Genomic DNA, 22325 nt, shown 5'->3' with positions numbered 1-22325 from the left:
TAATCCCCTCGCCTGTTCCCTTTGCTATAATTCTTCAGCTTTAATATGCATCTTCCTTGGATGCCAAGATTGAGTCATGGCTGGAGCGTTACAAGAGCTGTGAGCATGGGTGCCCATTGTTCTCCTGCATTGTGGGTCAAGTCAGTTCCAAGTGAGAGGTCCTTTAGGAGCAGAAAGCTCCTGGATTTGACCAGCTGTGAATGACTTGCGTTGGAAGTGACCATTATCATCCTTGGAGTTCTAACGCAAGACATGACCTGCGGACCTTGTCCAAATCTGTTGGCCAGCCATCTTTTAGGTGACCCAACTGTGACCAGTTCCTAGCTTCCCTGAAAGAGTTCAAGTCCAACATATCCTTCCTAGTCTGTTTTCTCCATGTGCTGCTCTCTTGTGGAAAACATCCACTGCTCCCCTTAGGTCTCTGCACCCAGAATAAGGGCTTACAGATGACAAAGACACCGAAGTCTGTGTGCATGTGTAGTAGACCGTGCTCAAGGAACTGCTCGAGCATCTGTACCTGCCAACCCTGAAGACAGTAGAAAACCTCTACCCAAGGACAGGTATCGCCATAGATTTTCCTTGCCTTTGTCGAAATGACAGCCTGATAAATATGGCCACCACTGGCACAATTAAATTATTACTTGAGATTACGCATTTGGTTAACCCAGTATCAAGCTTGACTGAGGAGGATTTGGGGCATCCAGAGCAGACCATGTAGACAGTACTCAGTGTAGACATTTGGGAATCCTTACTTGTATAACCCTAAGGGTTATGTGTAGCTGGAAGGCCATTCAGGGCTTAATTTAGAGAAGATGGAGGTTAAGGAATTGGGGCCCGGGCCCAGGCCCAGTGGTGGGCCCCTTTCTACTCAACCAGGTCAAAGAATCATTAAGATCAGTGGTTGAGTCTTGATTTGGCTTCATACTACCACAAAACCTGAGCAAGTTACTTAACCCCCCTGATCTCCTGTTTTCTCATTGAAAAATGGAAACTGATTTCTACTAATATTTATTGGTAGGATTAGATAACATAATGTAATTCACCAGGTGCTGTGTTTGGCACATGGTAAATACTTTACAAACATGGTCGGTATTTTTCCTCCTGCATTGCAACGATACTGTAGGAACAAGGCAGTGTGTCCATGGAATTACAAAATAAGGCAGGAATTTAGGGGAGGAATTAAGCATGTGTAATGGGATTGCTATAAGAAACTGAGAAATGCTTTCATGGTGGTTTGTCACCTTTGAGATCTTCACAAAACTAACCCTCAGCTCGGTAGGGTTGTCACCTCTCCCAGTGCAGATGCCACACCGTTGGTGGTTCCATTGTGAGGGGGAAGCTGGCCATGGCTCCTCAAGGTGTGACTAGACTGGCATACCAAGCAGTTGTGCCTTTCTGTGTGGGACAGGAATACGATCAGGGCCTGCAGCCAACGTGAAGGGGCTTCTGCCTGTCCCCCCACTAGCAGGCATCTGTGAATAGCACAGCCTTTAAAGACCCACCTCATTCTGGGCGCAGGGGGAAGAAACAGAGCTTTTTGAATCTGCACTGGTTCAGAAAGTGGTGTGTACCAAATTCAGGGAAATCTTGACATCTTGATTTTCTCACCCTCTGCCCCCAACTTTTTTCCATCTGAAGTCACTGGAGTACCGACAGGTCATCGGAGTCCCCACAGGTACCTTGCATAGGGTCTGCCCTCAGTGACTGGTCTTTAATATTTTCATTTGCTCAGCCCCAGCTGCTGCCCACAGAGCTCTTAGGTCTTTGAGACCTCTCACCTCCCCTTGGGCTAGGCTGCCTGACTTTTGGGAGATGAGAGGAAGAGGGGTTTAACAACGTCATTATCTTCAGAGAGAAAGAGGGTCAAAGTCTAATGGTCATTAGCACATACTGTGCCAGCTGCCTTTTCTGTTACTTGTTCAATAATTCCCTTAATGTTTGGTCCTAATGGAGCAGATTATTGTTATTATTTTATTTCATCAAGATCACCTACTGCATAAAAACAAAGAGGAAAGGAGGAAAGGAACGTGGCCAAGAATAAGCACTGAGCATTATCCAGCTGGAGATATTTATTTATTGGCTTCATGCTTGGCTTGTGAAGCTTTGAAGGGCTGGTGCGCACAGCCCATGGAGGGAGCCCGTCTCACGCGGCTCTGCCCATGGGTTGCTGAGACAGCGACCTGGAGTGCTTTTGCTTCTCCGTGGACCCTTTTATCTCCCAGCCTGCCTGTGGTGCACAGTACACGCATTCGTGCACGAGCATGCACACACACCCCCACATACACGGGTTACATGTGGGGCCAGCCTCTTCACGTAACACGGATTCGGGATCGCATCCACGGTGTCTGCCTCAGCAGCATGCCCTCTTAGCAGATTGCTCCATCTGTCTCTGGCGGGACGGCAGGACCTCAGCTTTGCCTGGGGTTCCTGATCCCTCCCGGCTCTCCCACTCTGCAGACATCTCAGCAAGTCTTTGGAATTAGGGGATCCATGAGGGTAGCCTGGGACCGGGAACACCCCGCCTACACCAGCTGCTTCTGTCCCCTGCCTCCCCCAGCTGGACCGGCCTTGGCATTCTCATCAAGGCCAACAATAGGCCCCCGAGGCCGCTGAGGATCAGAGAGCTCTGAGCTCCTTATGAACACATGCACTCTTTCTTCTGCTCTGGGACAGCAAAGTCAAGGTTCTGAGGCAAGAAAAACTCCCAAGAACCAAAAAGGCAGTTCTATAAAAAGAACCTGAAAGAGGACAACTTGAAATAGCCCGGGCCGACTGCGGCACGCTAGCCTTCAGCCACTTTGCCTGTAGGGCTTCAGCCTCCCACTAATGACACTCCTAAAGGCTCATAAAGAAACGGGAGACAAACTTCCTGGATTAAAGAAGAAAGAAGGTGGTCCAGCCTAACAGAATTCAAACTTTTAGACCTGGGAAAGACCAAAAAAATTAAAAACTGTCAAGTCGAGTCTCCTCTTGAGCAGAACTTCATTCATAACATCTTCAGGTGGGAAGGGCCTTCAGATGTGAACCCACCTAACCTAGAAGGCTCTTAGTCTTGGAGTTTGTCTCTTGCTTATGGAAGGCTGTCTTACTGCCCCCCCATGGCATTTTAATGAGAGAAGATCATGGGGGGGGCATCTTATTTCACCCCTGATCTTTGGGTACTTGCACCTGGAGACTTGGGGAAGGGGTTCTGACAAAGCTCATGGCAGCAGGCTAACGTAGTATGCCCCGGCGAGAGGCTGACGAGGCAGAGCAGGCCTGTCCCCTGCCAGTGGGATGTGCAATTCACGTCAGAAGCCCCAGAGGACATATTGAGGCCTCTTAATTAACGTGGTGGCCCGTGGCAACTGGAAAGCATTTCCACACGATTAAAGACTTCAGAAAACCCCCAAGGGTAGGTAATGTTCCTAATAATTTATAAATTGAACTCGTTGCTTAATATGCTTCACATGTTTCTCTTGTCTTCCATTTGGGAAGGAGATGGGCAGGGGATAATGGATTTCTATTCATCAGCCACAGCAGAAAAGAGAATCCTCCAGAAGAACAAACCAAGGGGCCTGCTCTTCTCTTTTCGGTGACTCCTTCTGGCAGGAAAGGGATCCTCAAGGTCAAGAACATGTTACTACAGTTTTGATGACAGCACCTCATTTCAAAGGCCTTCTTGTGGCTTTGGAACTCCCTATCAGGGACTCCATTGGCTATCTAGCATTGATAGCCCGCCCATGAAGGATCAGCTCCATTCCTTCCTTGGTCTGTAGATACGGGCTCTACTGCACAGGAAGAGCTCATGGACATTTTCTCCACCAGCAGTTTACCAGTTGAGAGCTAGTCCCAGTTTGACAGGAATCAGTGTTAACAATTAGAAAATTTTCAAGTTGGAAGAGTCAGGTCATTTCTTTCAGTCACTTCATTTGCTAGATGAAAGCCTGGGGAAGTTTCAAAGAAGTTATACACCTTGAGGGGCGCGTGGGCTGCTCAGCCGGTTACGTGTCTGCATTTGGCTTAGGTCACGATCTCAGGGTTATCGAGGCCCGCATCAGGGTCCCTGCTCAACCGGGAGTCTGCTTCTCCCTTTGCCCCTCCCCCCACTCGTGCTCAAGTGTGTGCGTGCAGGTGTGCTCTCTCTCTCAAATAAATAAAATCTCAAAAAAAAAACAAAAAAAAAGAAGAAGTTATGCAACTTGCAGAGTCCTGCTGGTTAGCCCTGCTGTTTTACTGGAGGCCGCCATGCCGTTAGTAACTTAGGTCTAGGTTTCCACTGGGCTCAGAAACACAGGGTCAGACGAGACCTTGAAGTTAGTTACCGCACCTGTTTTCTGCCCCTGGAGCATTTGGATCTAGATTGGAGGATGATCGGCGGTGCCATGTGGGCTTGCACGGTTTTCTCCTCTTGGTCTGTCTCCTTTGAAAGCCAGAGATGTAAGTGATCACTGTCATCTCTAAGAGAGGTGCTTAGCCCCAGACGCTTGGGCATTTTTATTGGGTGAAAATAGGAGACACAGGCCACCAAACTTGTCTTATTTCATTCTTATTTTCTAACCACCATTTGATACCTTGAGGAATATAATTTGAATTCAGTGTGTCCAGTTGCCTTGAGGGATAATTAATTATGTCTCAGACTCAGTCTTCTGGTTACTCCTAGGGTGAAATGAAGCTTTGAAATGTGAGCTGATTGATTGGCTGCAGTCCCTTGACAGAAGGTAGCTGGAAACATAATCTCAGCTTTTCCATTTCTCTGCCAAGGGTTCTCAAAACCCAGGTGACTCCCTAAACTTTGGTGACATTTGATAGAGTGAGATTCTTTATTCTGGGATTTACTGATCATATGACACTGATACGGGATGAGGGAAGGATTCCACTGGCCCCTGAGGTATTCCCTTGGGTATCTCCTCCAGGCCAAGGTATCTTTAGCTACCACACTTTCTTCTGTTTGAGGAGTAATGACATTTCCAGCCCTTGTGATCTGTTTCCATCTTCCTTTTGTGCCTGCATTTGCCTTTAAAAACCAAATTATACAAATTATTTCCTCAAACTTGAATGTAAAATCCATGAGATCAGGGACTATCCCTGTATTATTCGCTGCAGTATCTCCATCATAGTGATCACTAGAAACACACCTTACTGAAGTGAGTACATACTTCAGTGATTGAGTAACGAATTGAATGAATGAGTTACATAAGCAACTGACTTGAATAAGCTTTGCTGGCAAGCGCACAGAAGATGTCTATATTGAAATATATTCACAATTGACCTCTCCTCTGTCCCTCCCTTCCTTCTTTCTATAATTATTGAACACCTTTATGCCATGCACTGTGCTTGGCCCTGGAGCTTAGCAGCCCCGCTTTCATTAAGTCTGTAATCCAGTAGCTGAGATGGATAAGCAAATCGAAGGTAAAATAGTTGTGGTCAGAGTTATGTGGAGGGTTCTGTGGACAGTTCAGTGAAATTAGGGAAGAATTGGGTGAGATTATTTCACTGAACAGACTTAGAAGGACAAGTAGGAGTTGGCTCAGGGAGGGAGGTGTGACCTAGACCCAGGACAAATACATGGGTCAGATAATGAGTCAGTCTGTAGTTACCCAGCATGATTGGGATGAGCATAAAAGGGAGATCTGCTTAGAAATTTCTATCCCTTGGCAATCACCATCCGTGTTCTATAAAACACTGTTACACAAAGATTTCAAAATCTGCAAATGATCTGACAAACCTCATACTATTCTCTCAGGTAAGTGCCGAAAATGTCAGTTTCATAATAAAATAAAAGCTGATTTCATTTTTTTGATCTCTATTAGAGCCAGTAGAAATGATTTATTGATTTTTAAAGAAAAATATATTTTTAAATGCCACTTCTTTTTTGCATGCAACTTGTTAATGGATGTGGAGTTCTCATATACCCCAAACGTGCTTCTAGTTATTAAATTTTAACAGTGTTGAGGAAAATCAATAGAATAATCAGAAAACTCATAAAAAGATGAATAAAGAGCAAAACAATTCCATACCTTGCAGTAATTGTTATTTGGTTTTTTTTTTTTTTGAATATTCAAAGTCTGCAACTTTACTTGTCATTTGGGTCCAGACATACCTCAATGATTTTGCTTTGCTTTGTTTTGTTTTGTTTTGTTTGGAATGCCATAAAGGTGAAGCTAACACTCACGAATGAAGAACACCTCTGAGCGCTGCTCCTAGTACAGAACTGCAAAGCCAGGAGTGCCCGTGTGAACTCCTGCGTGCTTTCTGCAAAGCCTCCTGTGCTGATGTTAAGCTTGTCTGCATGTTCATGCACACACTCTGGCTAGAAGTCTGGCTGGAGTGGAATGCCTGGAGGAAGTTTGCTCCTCCTACCAAACTTTATTCCGTCAGACAAGAAGATGAGTGCAGCTTGCCTTTCCCTTTCTGACTTGGTTATCAGGAAGTTCCTAGGCGGTGTAGCTCCTGGTTCAAGGGCTCCTTGCATTTCCTCTGCCACCTCCTTGTTCCATTAGATTATTTAAAAGAAACACTGTAGAGCCTCTTGGACTTAAACTGAAGCTGCATAAAATTCTCTGTAGAAGTAGAGTGGTTAAAAATAATGCTAAGATCAAAGAACCATGGTTTATCACAGGCATGCCAAGGTGATCGATTGTGAGCACCAGATTTCCACATCCTCATTATAGAAGGAAAGTTGTCACGGTGGCTGCATCCATGACTTCTCCTAGTGTAGTGCAGGGTGTCTCCCTACTCCTTCTTACCTAGGACCTTCTCACTGGACAGAGGAGATAAGCAGTTCAGGGGAATTTGTGTGTAGTGATTTTACAAATTATTATTACTACAAAATGTTATAATTAAATTATATTCCATGTTAAAAGCATGTAACATTATATATGCGATTATTTACTAATAATAATATTTACTAATACTAATAAATAATATTAAATATAAATATATTGAAATATATTTAATATAAAATAATATATAAAATATAAATATAAATATTTAATAATCCACAATTAGTAAATTGTTGTCAAGTGTTGTGACACCTGCCACCAATTTGGGTTATACAGGCAGAGAAACCATACCACAAATTGAATACCCGAGAATCTTCCTTTTTTCTCTGTCTGTGCTGAGCTTCCCCGAGTGGCTGGAGCTCATGACTAGGAACTGATTAAGAAAAACCTAAGGTGGTTGGAATCACTGACTGTAAGCAGCAGAAACATTTCAGTAAGGTTATGTATGCTAAATACACCGGCTTAGCTGATGGGAAACTTGTGTTGTAGCTCCCTATAAGTTGCTATTTACAAATAAATAAATATAAAATATTCCTAATGGAGTGTCTAGGGCCACCCAGGATAAAGGGAATTTTAGATGCGCCTAAGAAAGCAATGTCAGGAGGAGGGTCGGGTCTAGAACCACTCTGGCACGCTCCAGTTTTGTAGTTTCTCTGGGCCTTAGTTTCTTCATCAGAAGAGGAGGGGCTGAACCTAGAGATTTGCAGTGGGTCTCTCAGTTGAAAGAGAAAACAAATTGCTTTGTGGAAATTTAACTAAATTGAGATCTAATGGTACCCTCCAGGCGTGTAGTGATGTGTGATGCACATTGTCTCATTGTAGCACAGAGACCTTGAAACGTGAGTGTTGTCTTTCCACTACCGACTAATCTCGGGTTTGCATACGTAGTGGGTGCTCAGGGAAAGGTCCTTTGTTTATGATGGCGCCTCTTTGGACCCACCATCAGCTGGATGTGCCCTTGGAGAAGTGAGGACAGATCTAAGTGGGCTCGTGCACACACCCCCATCCCACCCACTGACAATCTGTGGGGACATCGCTCGCTGGGTGTGTGTGTCTGCGGCGGGCAAGCCCCGTGCTGGGTCAGGTGTGGGGGCTCTGCCATGGGAGGCGTTTTGCTCCCATTCCAGAACTACTGTTATTGCTGTGTGCCCTTGCACAGGCTACGTAAGCTCGGTGCCTTAGCCTTCTCAGAGGTAAAATGAGCCAACAGTTGACCCCACCTTGTGGAGTTAAAAGTGTGGAGCGTTTAGAACACGTGTCTGATCCACGCAAGCAGCCCCACACCGGACAGCTGCTCTTGCTGTTGACTGTGAAGTACGGGAATGAGCCTTCAGCCTGCATCTGCTCGTACCCCTGTGCTGATCATCTGAGAGGAGACACTGAGGGGAAGCACGGAGGGGCCCCCGGATACCTCTGTGCGAGCGGAAAGTTGGTGTTTCAGCCATTCCTCAGAGATTGATGTTTATGCTAGTGTTATAGCTCTTTAGGGAATAAAATTACCTCTTGCTTTCACAAGCCTAATTCAATGTCTGACAACTTCTCTCACTCGGGAAGTTATTCTTTCTGTGTGGCTTAATTGCCTATTGTTGCAGTTTCCGTTTGGGGTGAAGGAAAGGATGGCGGGTCTGACTCCGAGATACCGAGAAACTAGCTGGCTGGACTTGAGCACGGGCTCTCAGCAGCTGGAGCGGTGCTCCGGCCGGGGGCGCTGCCACACTGGGGGGCAGGGGGCGTCTGTAGGCCTGCCTGGGGGGACAGTGGGCTGCAGGGAGGCACCAGTCAGCCCCGACGTGGAACAGTTGCCCCTGCGCTCCCACCCACACTGCCACCGGGGCAGCTTCACATTTACGCTCTACTTGCGTGAGAGATTTCACCAGCAGAACCCGTTCCTCAGATAAAGGAAAAATCTGAAAACCCTGGAGGCCAGTGTATGTCCCCAAAGAGCCACCTGACATGACCTGTCACCCGGCAACTGATTGTTGCTTCTTGTCTCAGCTGCTGTGCCCGTTTGAAAGCAGCAACACTGTGTGTGTGTGTGTGTGTGTGTGTGTTGCTTTGGTCACGGTGCTAGTGGGGGAGGGAAGGTAAATGGGAAGTTTTATCAGGAGAGGAACTTTATAAATTCAAGATCTAATTCTCATAAGACTGGAGAAAGCCCCGGCTCGTGTGTTTGAGGGGATAATCTTGACCCAGCCTGGTGTGCATGGGCCCCCCAGGAATTAATAAGGGGTTTTCATCTCTAACCTGTGGGATGGGTGGCAGTGACTGAAGCCCAAGTCGAGAGCAGAACCATTTGGCACAACCCCACCTAATGAAATAGGTTTGGAGAGATACTGACCAAAATAAAGGGAGTGAATACAGATTGTGCACTGGAAGATTTATGTCTGCTGAGTGCTGGGGAACAACGGGTGTGCAAGGCCTTGCCTCCAAACCCTGTGCCCCTGGATGTCAAGGTGAGGGGCTCGGTGCCACGGAGCATGGCATCCTGGCCTCTGCTAGACAATGGAGTGGAGTCCTGGTGTTTAAGGAGTGGCCTCAGAGGGTAGCCTGGGCACATGAGAAGGTTCAGAAGGAAACTCCTTTGCCAGCCTGACTACAGGACGTGGGTCTCAGTCCTTCCCTCGAGCAAGAATGGGAGATCACTCAGGACCCCGTGAGTGGGAGTAAGCTGTCCCCTAAAGCCATAGTGATCCAAAAGGTCACGTTCAGATGGTGAGGGTCTGCCACACACTTGCTTGTAGATCCCTAATGGACATAAACTTCTCTTTGGGTTGGTTGATGATCTTCCCCTACGCTGATGGGGACATTTAAGGTCAGCTGAGGCCATCCATGATTCTACGTGACACACTCCATTAGGCACTGTGCACAGTTCCCTAACGTCGCCCTTACCACCACCTTCCCAGGCTAAGTGGCACCTTCTCCATTATACAGAGAGGGAATTTGAGGTTTCAGATTTTGGGGACCCACTGATCATTGATGTAGCCAGAGTTAGAATCTATACGTGGCTGATTTTAAGATGTGAAACAGGAAAAAACGAGATGCCATTCTGCTGCTAAAAACTGGCAGGAAGCCAGCTTTATGTGTAACAGATTTGCCTTAACAAACTAACCCTCTCCGCTATTTCTACAACTGAAATCATACACACACACACACACACACACACTGCTCTTTCCCATTGTTTGCTAAGCCAGAAACGACTGCGAATCACTGAAATCATGCACTGGTCATCACAGTTCCATTTTTCTCCATTTTCCTTAAACACCCTTCACCACGGACTGTGCCTTTGCCGCTGAGTGCTGCTTGCTCTAAGCGCCTACCGCACCTGAGTGAATGAATGAATGAGTGAGCCATGGATGGTGGTGGGGGAGGGGCGATGCCTCTTGGTGGGAGGAGCTCACCCACCTTCCCACAAGTCTCTGCGGTCCTCTCTTCGCAGGGTGGCATGATCGCTCTCCTGCTGTCCATCTTGTGCCTGGTGATGATCCTGTACACTCGCCGACGCTGGTGCAAGCGCCGCCGGGTGCCCCAGCCCCAGAAGAGCGCCAGCGCCGAGGCGGCCAACGAGATTCACTACATTCCCTCCGTGCTGATTGGCGGGCACGGACGGGAAAGTCTGCGCAACGCCCGCGTGCAGGGCCACAACTCCAGCGGCACCCTGAGCATCCGGGAGACGCCCATCCTGGACGGCTATGAGTACGACATCACCGACCTGCGCCACCACCTGCAGAGGGAGTGCATGAACGGAGGGGAGGACTTCGCCAGCCAGGTCACCCGCACTCTGGACTCCCTGCAGGGCTGCAACGAGAAGGCAGGGATGGACCTCACTCCAGGTGGGCAAGTCGCTCCTCCTCTTGGGCAACTAGGGAGCAAGCAGGGAACAGCTTTTCTAATCTTGGAACGGGTTGTCGTGCATAGTGGCATGTTCCTGTGACCTTTCCCAGGGGGGCCAGAAGGGTCCACACTTTCCTGAGACAATGGGAGCTGCTTTCTATGTGGGAAATCAGAACAAGTACCCATGGAATCCCTCTCCACTGCCCCTTTGCACTGGAAGCAGAGATACCTTTACATCTAACAGAAGAGTGGGTTAGATAGAGCCTTTTTCATACATAATAGAGCAGTCCCCCGGGACATAAGAAGCTAGCAAGAAAGATCAACGTGTGTGTATGGCATTTTTGCATGTTTACTTACTCTCATGTTTACTTAGGCGATTTAATTATCCGTTGAAGTGGAAGGGACAAAGGTGTCTGTTCTTTTCTATGACTCTGGAGACTTTGGTCTGGGGTGGGTGTCGTTCTTTGTGTTGTCTTGTCCATGCCTCTGTGGTCTTTACAAAGGTTGTACTTCTTCAAAGAAGATTAGGAATGCAATCAAGCTGTCCGACCTTAGATGCCTTGTGTTTCTATGGAGATGCTGGGTGTAAAAGACCTGGACCTGATTGGGCTGAACCAAATCAGGGTCAACAAAATGCAGAGAGAAAATGACCGTACTTTTCTTTTATAGTGGCCTTCCTGTCTCTCTCTGGAACTTCCATAAATAATCAGCTCCTCTTAGGTAAAACCCCAAGACAGTGATCCCTCAAAAAACTGCTCAATTATCTTTAAAGAAGACATTTTCTTTNAGTGGCCTTCCTGTCTCTCTCTGGAACTTCCATAAATAATCAGCTCCTCTTAGGTAAAACCCCAAGACAGTGATCCCTCAAAAAACTGCTCAATTATCTTTAAAGAAGACATTTTTCCTTTCGGAATATTGCTTAAGATATGTAGACTTTCAGTGGGGCTTGAAAAGTGGGAAGTCACATCATAGAAGTCTCCATGCTGGGGCGCCTAGGTGGCCCAGTTGGTTGAGCATCTGAGTCTTGTTTTCGACTCAGGTCATGATCATGGGTCATGAGATCGAGTCCCGCATCTGGCTTCACGCTCAGTGGGGAGTCTGCTTAAAGATTCTCTCCCTCTACCCTCCCCCGCCAAGTAAATAAATAAATCTTTTTTTTTTAAAGATTTTATTTATTTATGCGACAGAGACAGAGATAGAGACAGCCAGTGAGAGAGGGAACACAAGCAGGGGGAGCGGGACAGGAAGAAGCAGGCTCATAGCGGAAGAGCCTGATATGGGGCTCGATCCCATAACGCCAGGATCACGCCCTGAGCCGAAGGCAGACGCTTAACCGCCATGCCACCCAGGCGCCCCTAAATAAATAAATCTTGAGTAAAAAAAAAAAAATAAGTCTCCATTCTGCTTGGTATCTAGAAGAGATCCTGTATGAATAGCCACTTTTTAATGAGGTTTAAAGTCTGGGAACTCCTTGAGGATGGGCAACACGCCTTCAATGCCTTATATTCCCCATAGCACCTGGCGTGGTGCTAAGCCCACCAGGCAGCCATATGATACTCGGGGTTACAAACTCCAGAGCAGCAAGTGTCGCGAGTATGTGCAGCAGCTGGTTGTCAGACAGTAGGGAATGGTGCGGACTGGGATGGAAGAGGGAAAGGGCATGTTCTGCCCAAATGCACTCAAATTCATCTTCTTTTAAAACTCTGTGGTGCCCCAGAGAAAGGAGTCTGTTTTCTGTCTCCAGCCCCAGGCCACACATGGTGACCCTGATCAATACGGAGTCAGTTAACTTGGATTTTCAGTTGTCATCTCTCTCCTTCTCTCCTCCCTCAGTTTTGTAGCCCTGCATTAATCACAGGAGTATTTAGTCTCTGCCAATCTCTCACTTTAAAGGTTCCTTATTTCAGTTCTGTGAAACTCCATGTACGTGGTTCATGCAGCTTTCCTGGCTCCCACTTTCTCTTGGACTTTTCTCTGAAAGAACCTGCCTTGACTTTTCCTTCTGCAGGAAGTGACAATGCCAAGCTGTCGCTGATGAACAAATACAAGGATAACATCATCGCCACCAGCCCCGTGGACTCCAACCACCAGCAGGCCACTCTGCTCTCGCACACCTCCAGTAGCCAGAGGAAGCGGATCAACAACAAGGCAAGAGGTATCTGTGTGTGATGGGAGGGCTTGCGGGGGGCGGACTCCTTAATACCGGTGGAGGCAGGACCATCATATCCTGGACCCCTGACTCGCAGACATGGTTGGAGGCTGTGTGTTTGGGCCCAGTCTTCCTGGAAGCCTGTTGAATGTTACTTAGCCAAAAAACTCAAATGTACAAACCTTCTGACCAGGTAATTTCATAAACAAGAATTTATCCTTAGGAAATAATTGGACAACTGTGCAAAGCTGTGTGTAAAAGGCTGTTCATCGCAACATTGTTTAAAAGGGCGAAAAATTGGAAATAGCTTAAGTGTCCATCAATAGGGAATCGGTTAACTACCTGCACGTCTGTCTCTCGTCCAGCAGCTTATCAGGCAGCCATTTACGATGATAGATAGATCCATATTTGTTCATATGGAAAGTCGCCCACCCATTTATTAAATGGAAAAAAAAAACCAAGGCTGTAAAATTGAAGGTACAGCAAAATGCCATTTGTAAGGGGAGATTAAAAAACCTTTACCTATTTCTGTATCAGAAAAAGACAGAGAGCATATATGTCAAGTGTGAACAGAGTTTTTCTCTGATTGACAGGATTTAGAGGACATTAGGGTTGTTCCCTTTGCACGTTTCTCTGCATTCTCTTTATTATTTTTTTCCTCTTTTTCCCATTGAATGTATATTAATTCTAGGACCAGAGAAAAGCAAAAATATAATATCCTAACTTCTGAGGAGGCAAATTTTCCTTCCGTCCCTTTCCACCCACCATCTGTGAAGGTCCTCTCTGGCCGTGCTGCCGGGAGGGGCCCAAGTTGGGGGGAACCCAGGCTGGGTGGAGGTGGGCTCCAGTGACCGCTGTCACGAAAAGGTCCGCTTCTCCAATAAATCTGTGTATCGGAAGCTCCAGTGTCCGTGTCTACTCCTCCCAAATTGTCAGTCAACCCGCTCTTGTTTTTATCGATTTTTCTCTTGAACTTGCCCAGTGATTTGGTGTCATGAAGAAAAAAGTGAAGATGTCGACTGTGCTGTGCTTCTTTTCATTATAGCTGGTTCCGCCTTCCTGAACCCTGAAGGAGATTCTGGCACTGAGACAGAAAACGACCCCCAGCTGACCTTCTACACCGACCCCTCACGGAGCCGGAGGCGCAGCAGAGGTGGGAAGGTCGGAGGGGCACAGCGGGTGGCAGGGCTCTGGTCAGGGGAGGCAAGGAGCTGCAGAGATGCTGGGTCGGGCTGGGGGCTGTGTGGACCCAAGCCAGTTTCTGCAGGAAGCGTCCTTGGACCACAGCTGGTGTTTCCTCCTGAGGAAGAAAGAAGAGCCTAGAGTGGAAAATTTCCGAGAATCATCTCTCCCAGATAATGGCACTCTCAAACAAGTTTTCAAGTTGTTTGAAAGGCTATTTCTTGGTCAGAAGACTCTCAATTCCTTCTGGAAGCCTCAGGAGTCATATTTTGCTTTTTAGACACAGGAAATAAAGTTGATAAAGTGTGTTGTATGTGAAAATGTGGACGATATATGTACCCTTGCTCACCCAGCCATGCCGGCCACGGGACTGGGCGAGGCAGCGGTTGGGAGGCGGGGTCACTGAGGAACGATCTATGGCCTGCGATTCGTGTGTAACGGTACTTGACCCTTCATCTCGTCCCCCCTGGAATCACGGGACCCCAGCCTCCAAGTCCCTGCCTTTCTCCCGGCAGGGTCCCGGTGAGTTCACGCATTCTGCTCTGCACCGCCAGAGCTGTCCTTCTGCGCAGACACTCCTTGGGCCACTGGCCCCGATGCTCAGGTGGGGCTGTGGCAGATGAGGGGTCACTGCCAGTCCCCTTGCTGGTAGCACTGTTGTCACTGAGGGAGGTCTGGGTTCAGTAGGCTTCACCATTTACTTGCTGTGTGATATTGGAGGAGAACAACAGCTTCTCTGAGCCTGTTTCCTCATGTAGGAAGTGTGTCAATAAGATCTCACACACAGGGCTCCTGAAAGCATTAAATTATATTAAAATGTGCTTTTTGGGTGACTGGCAGAGTGCTATGCGGTCCCTGTTGTCGGTGGGTCCAGACCTCTCCGCAGTGCGGCCTCAGGCTTGTGCAATACTCCACCTTAAGGAATTTTGGACAGGGGCCCCTTGCGATACAGTGAAGGCTGTTTGAGTGGCCTCCCCTTGTGTTATACCCAATGGCATTTTCCCCAACCAATGATCAACCAACGCCCCCCAAAAGACATTTACAGTCTGGCTCTCTCCTACCTCTACTTGAGTTCCTTCCACACTGAGGGCATTCTTCCCAGAAATTGGAAGCAGCCCTTTTAATTCTTTAGTTTCTCAAAGCTTTGAGGCTATTGGGACAAAAGTTCTTCCCACCACTTTTCTCAAGAGATCAGTGGGGCTCTGGACGGCCTAACGTCTGATGCCCCAGTATCCCTGAGGTGAGAATGTAGATCCCTTGATCTCTTTACATATTTATATACAGCGGACAGTCAGCCTCGGCCCATCCAACCCTGAGCGGGGTGTGTTCTGCTTTAATAAAATCCTGTTTAAGAAAATCCATAGTAATGAATTAGAATGAGTTTCTTTGCAGCATAAAACTGTTCCTTTAAAATACCAAGCTCTCCTAGTACATCAGCTGTTTATTGCTATTAACTAGACTGTAAGCTTCTTAGGGATGGGCATGTCTAATTTATTTTTCCAAAGTGCCCAGTGAAGGATTTTGCCTATAATAGATGCTTGTAAGTGTTTGTTGAATTGAACTGAATACATCAATCAGGCCGGCAAGAAATTTTATAACTCACCTGCCATAGGTCAGGCTTTGTGATGGAAGGTAGAAACATGAAAACATGCCACAGTGATAAGGCTTAATTTAATATTGTAAATAAAGTAACATGAGTACTCAGAGGACAGAACAGGTTATTCTACCTGGCAGCAATTTGAGACAAAGAAGGAGAAAATAATTAGAACTGGGTTATATACAATGTATAGAATTTCTTGAAAGAGGAGAATCTAGGGTAAGGACATCCTAGTAAGGAAAACAGCATATAGGAAGCCTGGAAGGCACAAAAGAACATGGTATTTTTAAGCAAGTGAAAGCAGTTCTGTATGGCAGGTTGTAAGAACATAGGCCACGGGGCAGCAGGGATGGGGATGGATAGCAGGCCGTCTCCCCAAGGACCGCACCTGAGCCATGAGTTTGCACTTGGTTCTGTAGGCCCACTGGACATTTCGAAGTCAGGTAGAGATACTGGATGGTGGGTGGATGATCCAGAAGGACCGGGGAAGCAGGAAGATGAGTAGCAAGTTACTGCAATCACAGGAGAGCAGCGGCAAGTGCCTGTAAACAGTGACAACACCGTGTGATAAAAGCTTTAACAGCAGGGTGCACCAGGGCTAGAGGAACAGCAAGGGATGAGTGAGAATCTGCTCTTAAAGGTTTCAGGGAAGTGTTTACAAGGAGATGCTGTTGGCACGGAGACTTGAAGAGTAGGTGTATACCAGGCTGACAAGGTGACAAAATGGCATTCTGTGGAGGAGGAAATGATATGTGCAAAGTCACAGAGGCACAAACGATAATGGTCTAGTCAGAGAGTGGGAAAGGGTTTACTAGAATGAAGTGTATGGTGCGGGTTTGCGGTTTGCTTAGGAAGTAAGGCTGGGGGATCAGGAGACAGCACGCGCCTTGGCCAGAGGACTCGGACCTAACGCTTCGGTTGGCACATCCGGAGGCTTTCCAAGAGCGTCGCCCTGTTCCGCTCGGATTCCCGAAGGGTGCCTGCTGTGGGGTGGGGGGGGTTGAGGCAGGGAGACCAGGCACACAGCTCTTGCGGCAGTCCAGGTGTGCGGTGCTGGGTGCGGTTGGGATGGAGAAAATGAAGGCCAGAGAGACTTTGGACAGAAGCTGGAAACAGATTTCATGGCGTGGAGGGAGGGAGGGCATGGCTTGTATCACGGAGGGCAGGGTCGGACAGGAGTTTTCCGACTGGAGAAACCAAGTAGCTCAGGGCGCCGTTCTCCGGTGGTGGAAATCGGAGGAAGAGGGAGGGTCCAGTCTCGCTTTCGAGTGCCTGGGGGACATGCTGGTTGGTGGCGGATCTGGTGCTCAGGCCCGATTTGCGCTGGGAGTAGAGATTCGTAAGTGTGGGGAAATAAACCCCCTGGTGAAAGGCTCCTAAGGTGAAAAGAATATCTCCAGGTAGCAAGGGACAGAGGATCCCGAGGCCGTCTCCCACGCTGTGGTGTCTCATCCCCCAACTCCTGCCAGCACGCAGCTCAGAGCACCTGCTGCCATAACGGATTTGATGGGTGCAGCCACGGACCCATACCGTCCCGTGGTCCTGAAAACAGCCGTTCCAAAGACTCCCCTGGGCCCAAAGATTGAGTAGTGCCCTGTCTGGGGGCTGTCGCCTCAGCTGGACCCCTGCCTCCATCCCAGCTCCTTAGTAGCAGCTTGACCCTGGACGTGCCCTGTCACCTCTTTGATTGTCCCTCTGTGGGCATTGCCTCATCAGACCGTAGTCATCGTTAAGTGACACGAGCCACGCAAAGCCTGAACGCTGGCCCTGACACATAATGACGCTTTGTAGATTTTAACTGTCACTATGAGGTTGATCTCCTTGAGACTGATTTTCCTTACCTGTGAAGTGGGTAGTTACTATCCAGACTCCTAGATTTATTCTAAGGAAGCAAATAATAAAAATAAAATAATGTATGTAAAGCACTTCGCCCGCTGTCCGACATAATAGATAGCTTTTATTTCTATCAGTCATAAATGCCAACACAGACCAGACCATAAGAAAATGACAAAGGACACATTTTGTTGGCCACTTGCCTTGCTTTCCTACTTCCCCACATCTGTTTTGCCTCCACATGAAACGTCCCGCTTGTTACTACCATTTTATCCTCTGCACAAAAACCGAAAACAGAGACACACCATGAAAACCTTCCTTCCTATTCCTGTCCGCACCTGCCTGCAAGTGTCTTCTCGGCATCCTTATTCGCTCACGAGGCTGCCATTTATAATCTCACCCCAGTGACTGCAGGGCTGGGGGACCCTTCAGGCATGACGGCATCCTCTACACATACAGACCAGACTTCCCTCCTTCCTGCTTGGTCCCGTAGACAAAGTGTCACCTGTAGGACTCCCACCCACAGAGCTTAGGAAGTTTCTCAAGAGGCAGTTTGCGAAGTACTTTGAACCCTGGGAGGAAGGACCTGGTTTTTGAGAGCGCCAGCTGTGAGAAGCGGTGAGAAGTGCAGAGAGTTCTAGCACGTGGTAGAAGCATCCTTGCCACCCTTGGGCAAGAGGTTGGAGCTCAGCCAGGCGAGTAGCGGGGGAGAATGCCTTCCTTTCTCATTTCTTTGTGAACCTGTCCCAGGAAGAGTGCGGAGAACTTGCACACAACTGACCGTTGTTGACCCCGAGGGCCACCAGTAGGCTGAGCCCCTCTGACTCTAGCTGCCGACATGGTGTTCCATGAAGATGGAACATTCCCTGCCAGGGCTAGGTTTGCCCACTGCCTCCCCTGTTTGCTGGGTTGGGCAGCAGAAAGCCAGATCGGCCTCCCACTGCCAAGATTCTTACCGCCATGTGTCTTGCTTGTATCTTGCTTCCAGTGGGCTCTCCCAGAAGTCCTGTGAATAAGACCACCTTGACACTGATCAGCATCACCAGCTGCGTGATCGGCCTTGTGTGCTCCTCCCACGTCAGCTGCCCCCTCGTTGTCAAAATCACCCTGCACGTCCCTGAGCACCTGATCGCCGATGGTAAGCTCGCCTCCGTGGATGCAGCTTCCTCCCCAAAGGGGAAGTTTTCACGTTGGGTCAGGAAGATAGAGAAGCCAGGGGTCACTGTTACTTATTACTGTAAGTGAGGGAAAATAAACCCAGATAAGTAAGGCTTAGGACAAATTTGGATTGTCCATCGACAAAATCAGAAAGCAGGTTAAAAAAAACCCCACAAAATTGAACAGATTACCTCTTCTTCTCTATGCCCATTCCAATTTCTCATTTCTGTTTGCTTTAAAATAAGCCCCTGTCTTCGTAGAGAAATACAGAGCATGCTGGATACAGGTAGATAGGCACCGAGAGATTCTCTGGCTTTTGGGAAGAGAGAAGCTAAGTCGACCAGTGAAGGTGATTAAGAATCAGCCATGCTTTGGTTTGGTATGCCCAGATGAGAAATTCCTAATTGTAGGAACTTGCTAAAAGCCTAGAACTCTGAAGCAATATTTTCCTTTTGTCCAGGGGGACCCCAATATAATGAGGGAGCAGTACAGTTTCTGGAGGCCCTGAGTTCATGAGGCCCAGAGCACCTAATTGACTTGTTAATGTCTCTTCTCTCTGCTGCTAGAAGGGTGAAAACAGGTGGGGACTATGCGCGCTATTAGAGGGCCTGCTATTTCATGGCAAGTGGAGGAGTCCAGGCAGCAGGCCCCTGCTCCTTGGGTGAATGCCAGTGCCTGTGGCTGGGTCTGATGGAGCCATGCCGTGGCCATCACAGAGCTGCTCTGTCCCAGCATCCCCCAGGCCCACCCTGATAGAGATGGGGTGGAGCAAAGGGGGACAATGGAGCAAGGGCAGCAGGAGGTCCACGTGGTGGCCGAGCCTCCATCTGCGGATCCCTTGCTCGGGGGCTCATGACAGGCTGGGGCTGGTAGGAGTACTGACCTCGGATTGGGCTAACCTGTGCAGCATCCCTTACTGTGTCTTGAGCGATGCGTGTGTGTGCACGCACGTATGTGTGTGTTGCGTGTGTGCACGCGCAGGCACGCCTCCTCTCTCTCTCCTGCAGGGAGCCGCTTCATCCTGCTGGAGGGGAGCCAGCTGGATGCCAGTGACTGGCTGAACCCCGCTCAAGTGGTCCTCTTCTCTCAGCAGAACTCCAGTGGGCCCTGGGCCATGGACCTCTGTGCCCGGCGGCTCCTGGACCCCTGTGAACACCAATGTGACCCCGAAACTGGTAGGCAGGAGCACCGGGCAGCGGGTAACTGTCAGAGTTCATGCCTCTTGCAATCACCCCCATGGAAACCCAGACCACCTCTCCCGATGTTTCCATTGCCTTTGGGGGCCTAGACGGTGCAAGCTACCAGTGTGCGGCTGGGCCCCTGAACATGTTGACTTAAAATGTGTCATCTTCTGGCAGAAGCCTTGGAAGAATCCTATCTGTAGCCCCTACTCTGTACCCCAGACAGGCCAGTTTAGGATGACCTCCACCATCCATTTGCCATCCCGTCAGCGGATGTCAGCTTCTGGGGCTAGACTTTTTATGCTTGTGTATTGCAGAAAATTTGGAAAATTTAGAAAAGTTTATAGGAGAAAATAATAATCATCTATGATTCTATCTCCTAGAGAAATCACTTTAAAATTGTAATGTCCTTCCTTCTGATCTTTTATCTGAGCATGAGTTTTAGAGACTTATAAGCACACTAAGTCCAGTAGCGTTTTCTTGATTTTTTCACTTCACATTCTATCATGAAATTTTTCCAGAACCATTAAATAATCCTCAATAACATAATTTTAATGGCTATTTGGTATTCCATTGTACGTCCATATCATAGCTCATTTAAATAGTCCCCTATTATTTGACATTTAGGATGCTTTAAATTTTTAATTTTTACAAATACTACCAAAATGAATATCTTTCCACATAAATGCATTTCCACATAAATGAAGTTATTTTCTTCGGGTAAATTCTAGGAGAGAGATTACTGGGACCACGGGGAGAGACATCTCTCAGGCTGTCATGTTATCAGATGGGGCTGGGGCTTCCCCGAGAGGGTCCACATTGGGACACGGCACACATGGTGGCACGCCCAGAGCTTCGTGAGCTCCACGATCCTGAGGAGTGTGGGCCCCTCCTTCCGGGTTGCTGTGCACTTTCCTTGTAGAAGGGGTTCATTTACAACAGTCTTCATCAGGACCTGGGTCCAATAGATTCAGTACCACAGATAGATCGTTCCCGGGGAAGTCGTGTAATGTCTTAGAACAAAGGAAGGCATGTAATGAGAGCTAAGACCCCCAAGGGAAGTGTAGGAAGCTGGGGGCCAATTCCTCCAGCTCCCTGTGCCTCATGTACAGCCCCTTCTCCTCCACCACACACACGCACACATATATACGAGTACACGCACATGCACACATGCGCACACATACACACACGTGCACACATACACACACATATATACGAGTACACGCACATGCACACACGTGCACACATACACACACGTGCGCACACACACATACGAGTACACGCACATGCACACACGTGCACACATACACACACCTGCACACACACACACGTGCACACATACACACACAGGCACACACACTCCTACAGATGCGTTTTTTTCAGGTGCTCGGGTGGAGGGCTATTAGTAGAGACTGAGTCCAAGAGATAGAGCCCTGTTTCTGTTACAATGCATTTCTGTGTGTCTTTGGAAGAGTAACAGGTGGCTGCAACATTCAGAGTTCATTTTCTTAGGTCTAAGAGTTGTTTTCACCTGGGCCCATCGTCGGGATTCCAGGCCCCCATATGGAAAAGAAAGTATAGAATTTCAAACATCTGATATCTAAGACTGTGCTTACTTACTGCTCTTCCCACGCTGTCAGGCAAACACCAAATCAAACAGATGGGTTGATCACCATGCCCAAAAGCCAGTGTGCTTGGGAAAAAGGAAAAAGGGCTCATCTCCAAAGAGGAGCCTTTCCATGATCAGAGCTGGTTTCTGGTCCCCCTGGCTGACTTGGAGTGAGAGATCCTGGGACAAGCTCAGTGCTTAAACTCACTTCTGAGACAAGCCTGATTCTCCAGAGGGCCTTGGAAGGTTCTACTGAGGTTTTAAAGAACAGGAAGCACTTTCAATTACATGTGGGGAGAAGGGATTGGTGTTTTGAGCATGGAGGGGTCTTAGAGAGAAATGACCTCCTTTAGATCAATGTGTGAATTCCCCCAAGAATGTACATAACTCACCCAAAGCCCCGCAGCTTCCTAAGGCATAGTCTGTGTTCCATCCATCATGAAGTCAGAGCAGAGGTGGGATTATCAAGGGTTGCTTGATTTCCCCAGACATGTCAGATCCAACATATTTGTCGTTGAAGACTATGCAAGCAGCCGTCATTACTGAGTGTGCTTCCCGAGCCAGGAGCCGGGCTGGCTGCTTGTCCACAGTGAAGTTCTCATCACCTGCCTCTTCAGTCTTTCCAGACGTCTCATTTCTAATCCTTGCTGAAAATGACTTTGGGAAGCCCTCCTCTGCTAGTGGCTTCCCAGTATCTGTGACAATGAACGAATATCCAACTGGAAGACCAGGAGGGAGACTGCAGAGAGGAACCCAGATGCCACACCAGAGAGCTAAGGTGCAACATCTTCATTTGGGGGGAGCAGCTGAGAAATGCTGCTGCAGAGACTTTTATTTTCATTAATGCTGGAAATGGAAGCCCTCCCCCTTCCCACCCTGCTTCTTCCCGCACATGGGATGATGTGGTCAACCCACATGCCCGTCAGTAAGAAACTTTATCGCCTCCCACACTCCATCCTAGAGCCTTTCTCCAAAGAGCTGAGTGTGGGAATTGGCTGCAAGTCAAGCCGACGTTATTTTT

At 48.1% G+C, this 22325-nt stretch overlaps 1 protein-coding gene across 2 annotated transcripts in view; it reads left to right on the top strand.

Moving 5' to 3' along the window:
* Positions 1-22325, top strand: part of ASTN1 (astrotactin 1) — a 305257-nt gene that overhangs the window by 137262 nt on the left and 145670 nt on the right. For both annotated transcript variants that reach the window (XM_034666761.1, XM_034666760.1), the window contains exons 3-7: positions 10201-10594; positions 12604-12750; positions 13790-13897; positions 18345-18494; positions 19522-19689. In XM_034666761.1, the coding sequence (XP_034522652.1) occupies positions 10201-10594; positions 12604-12750; positions 13790-13897; positions 18345-18494; positions 19522-19689 (967 nt within the window). The remainder of the gene's footprint in view (positions 1-10200; positions 10595-12603; positions 12751-13789; positions 13898-18344; positions 18495-19521; positions 19690-22325) is intronic.

Source organism: Ailuropoda melanoleuca, chromosome 8 (genome assembly GCF_002007445.2).
Source record: "Ailuropoda melanoleuca isolate Jingjing chromosome 8, ASM200744v2, whole genome shotgun sequence".
NCBI lineage: Eukaryota > Metazoa > Chordata > Mammalia > Carnivora > Ursidae > Ailuropoda > Ailuropoda melanoleuca.
This window is presented reverse-complemented; position numbering and strand designations above follow the sequence as displayed.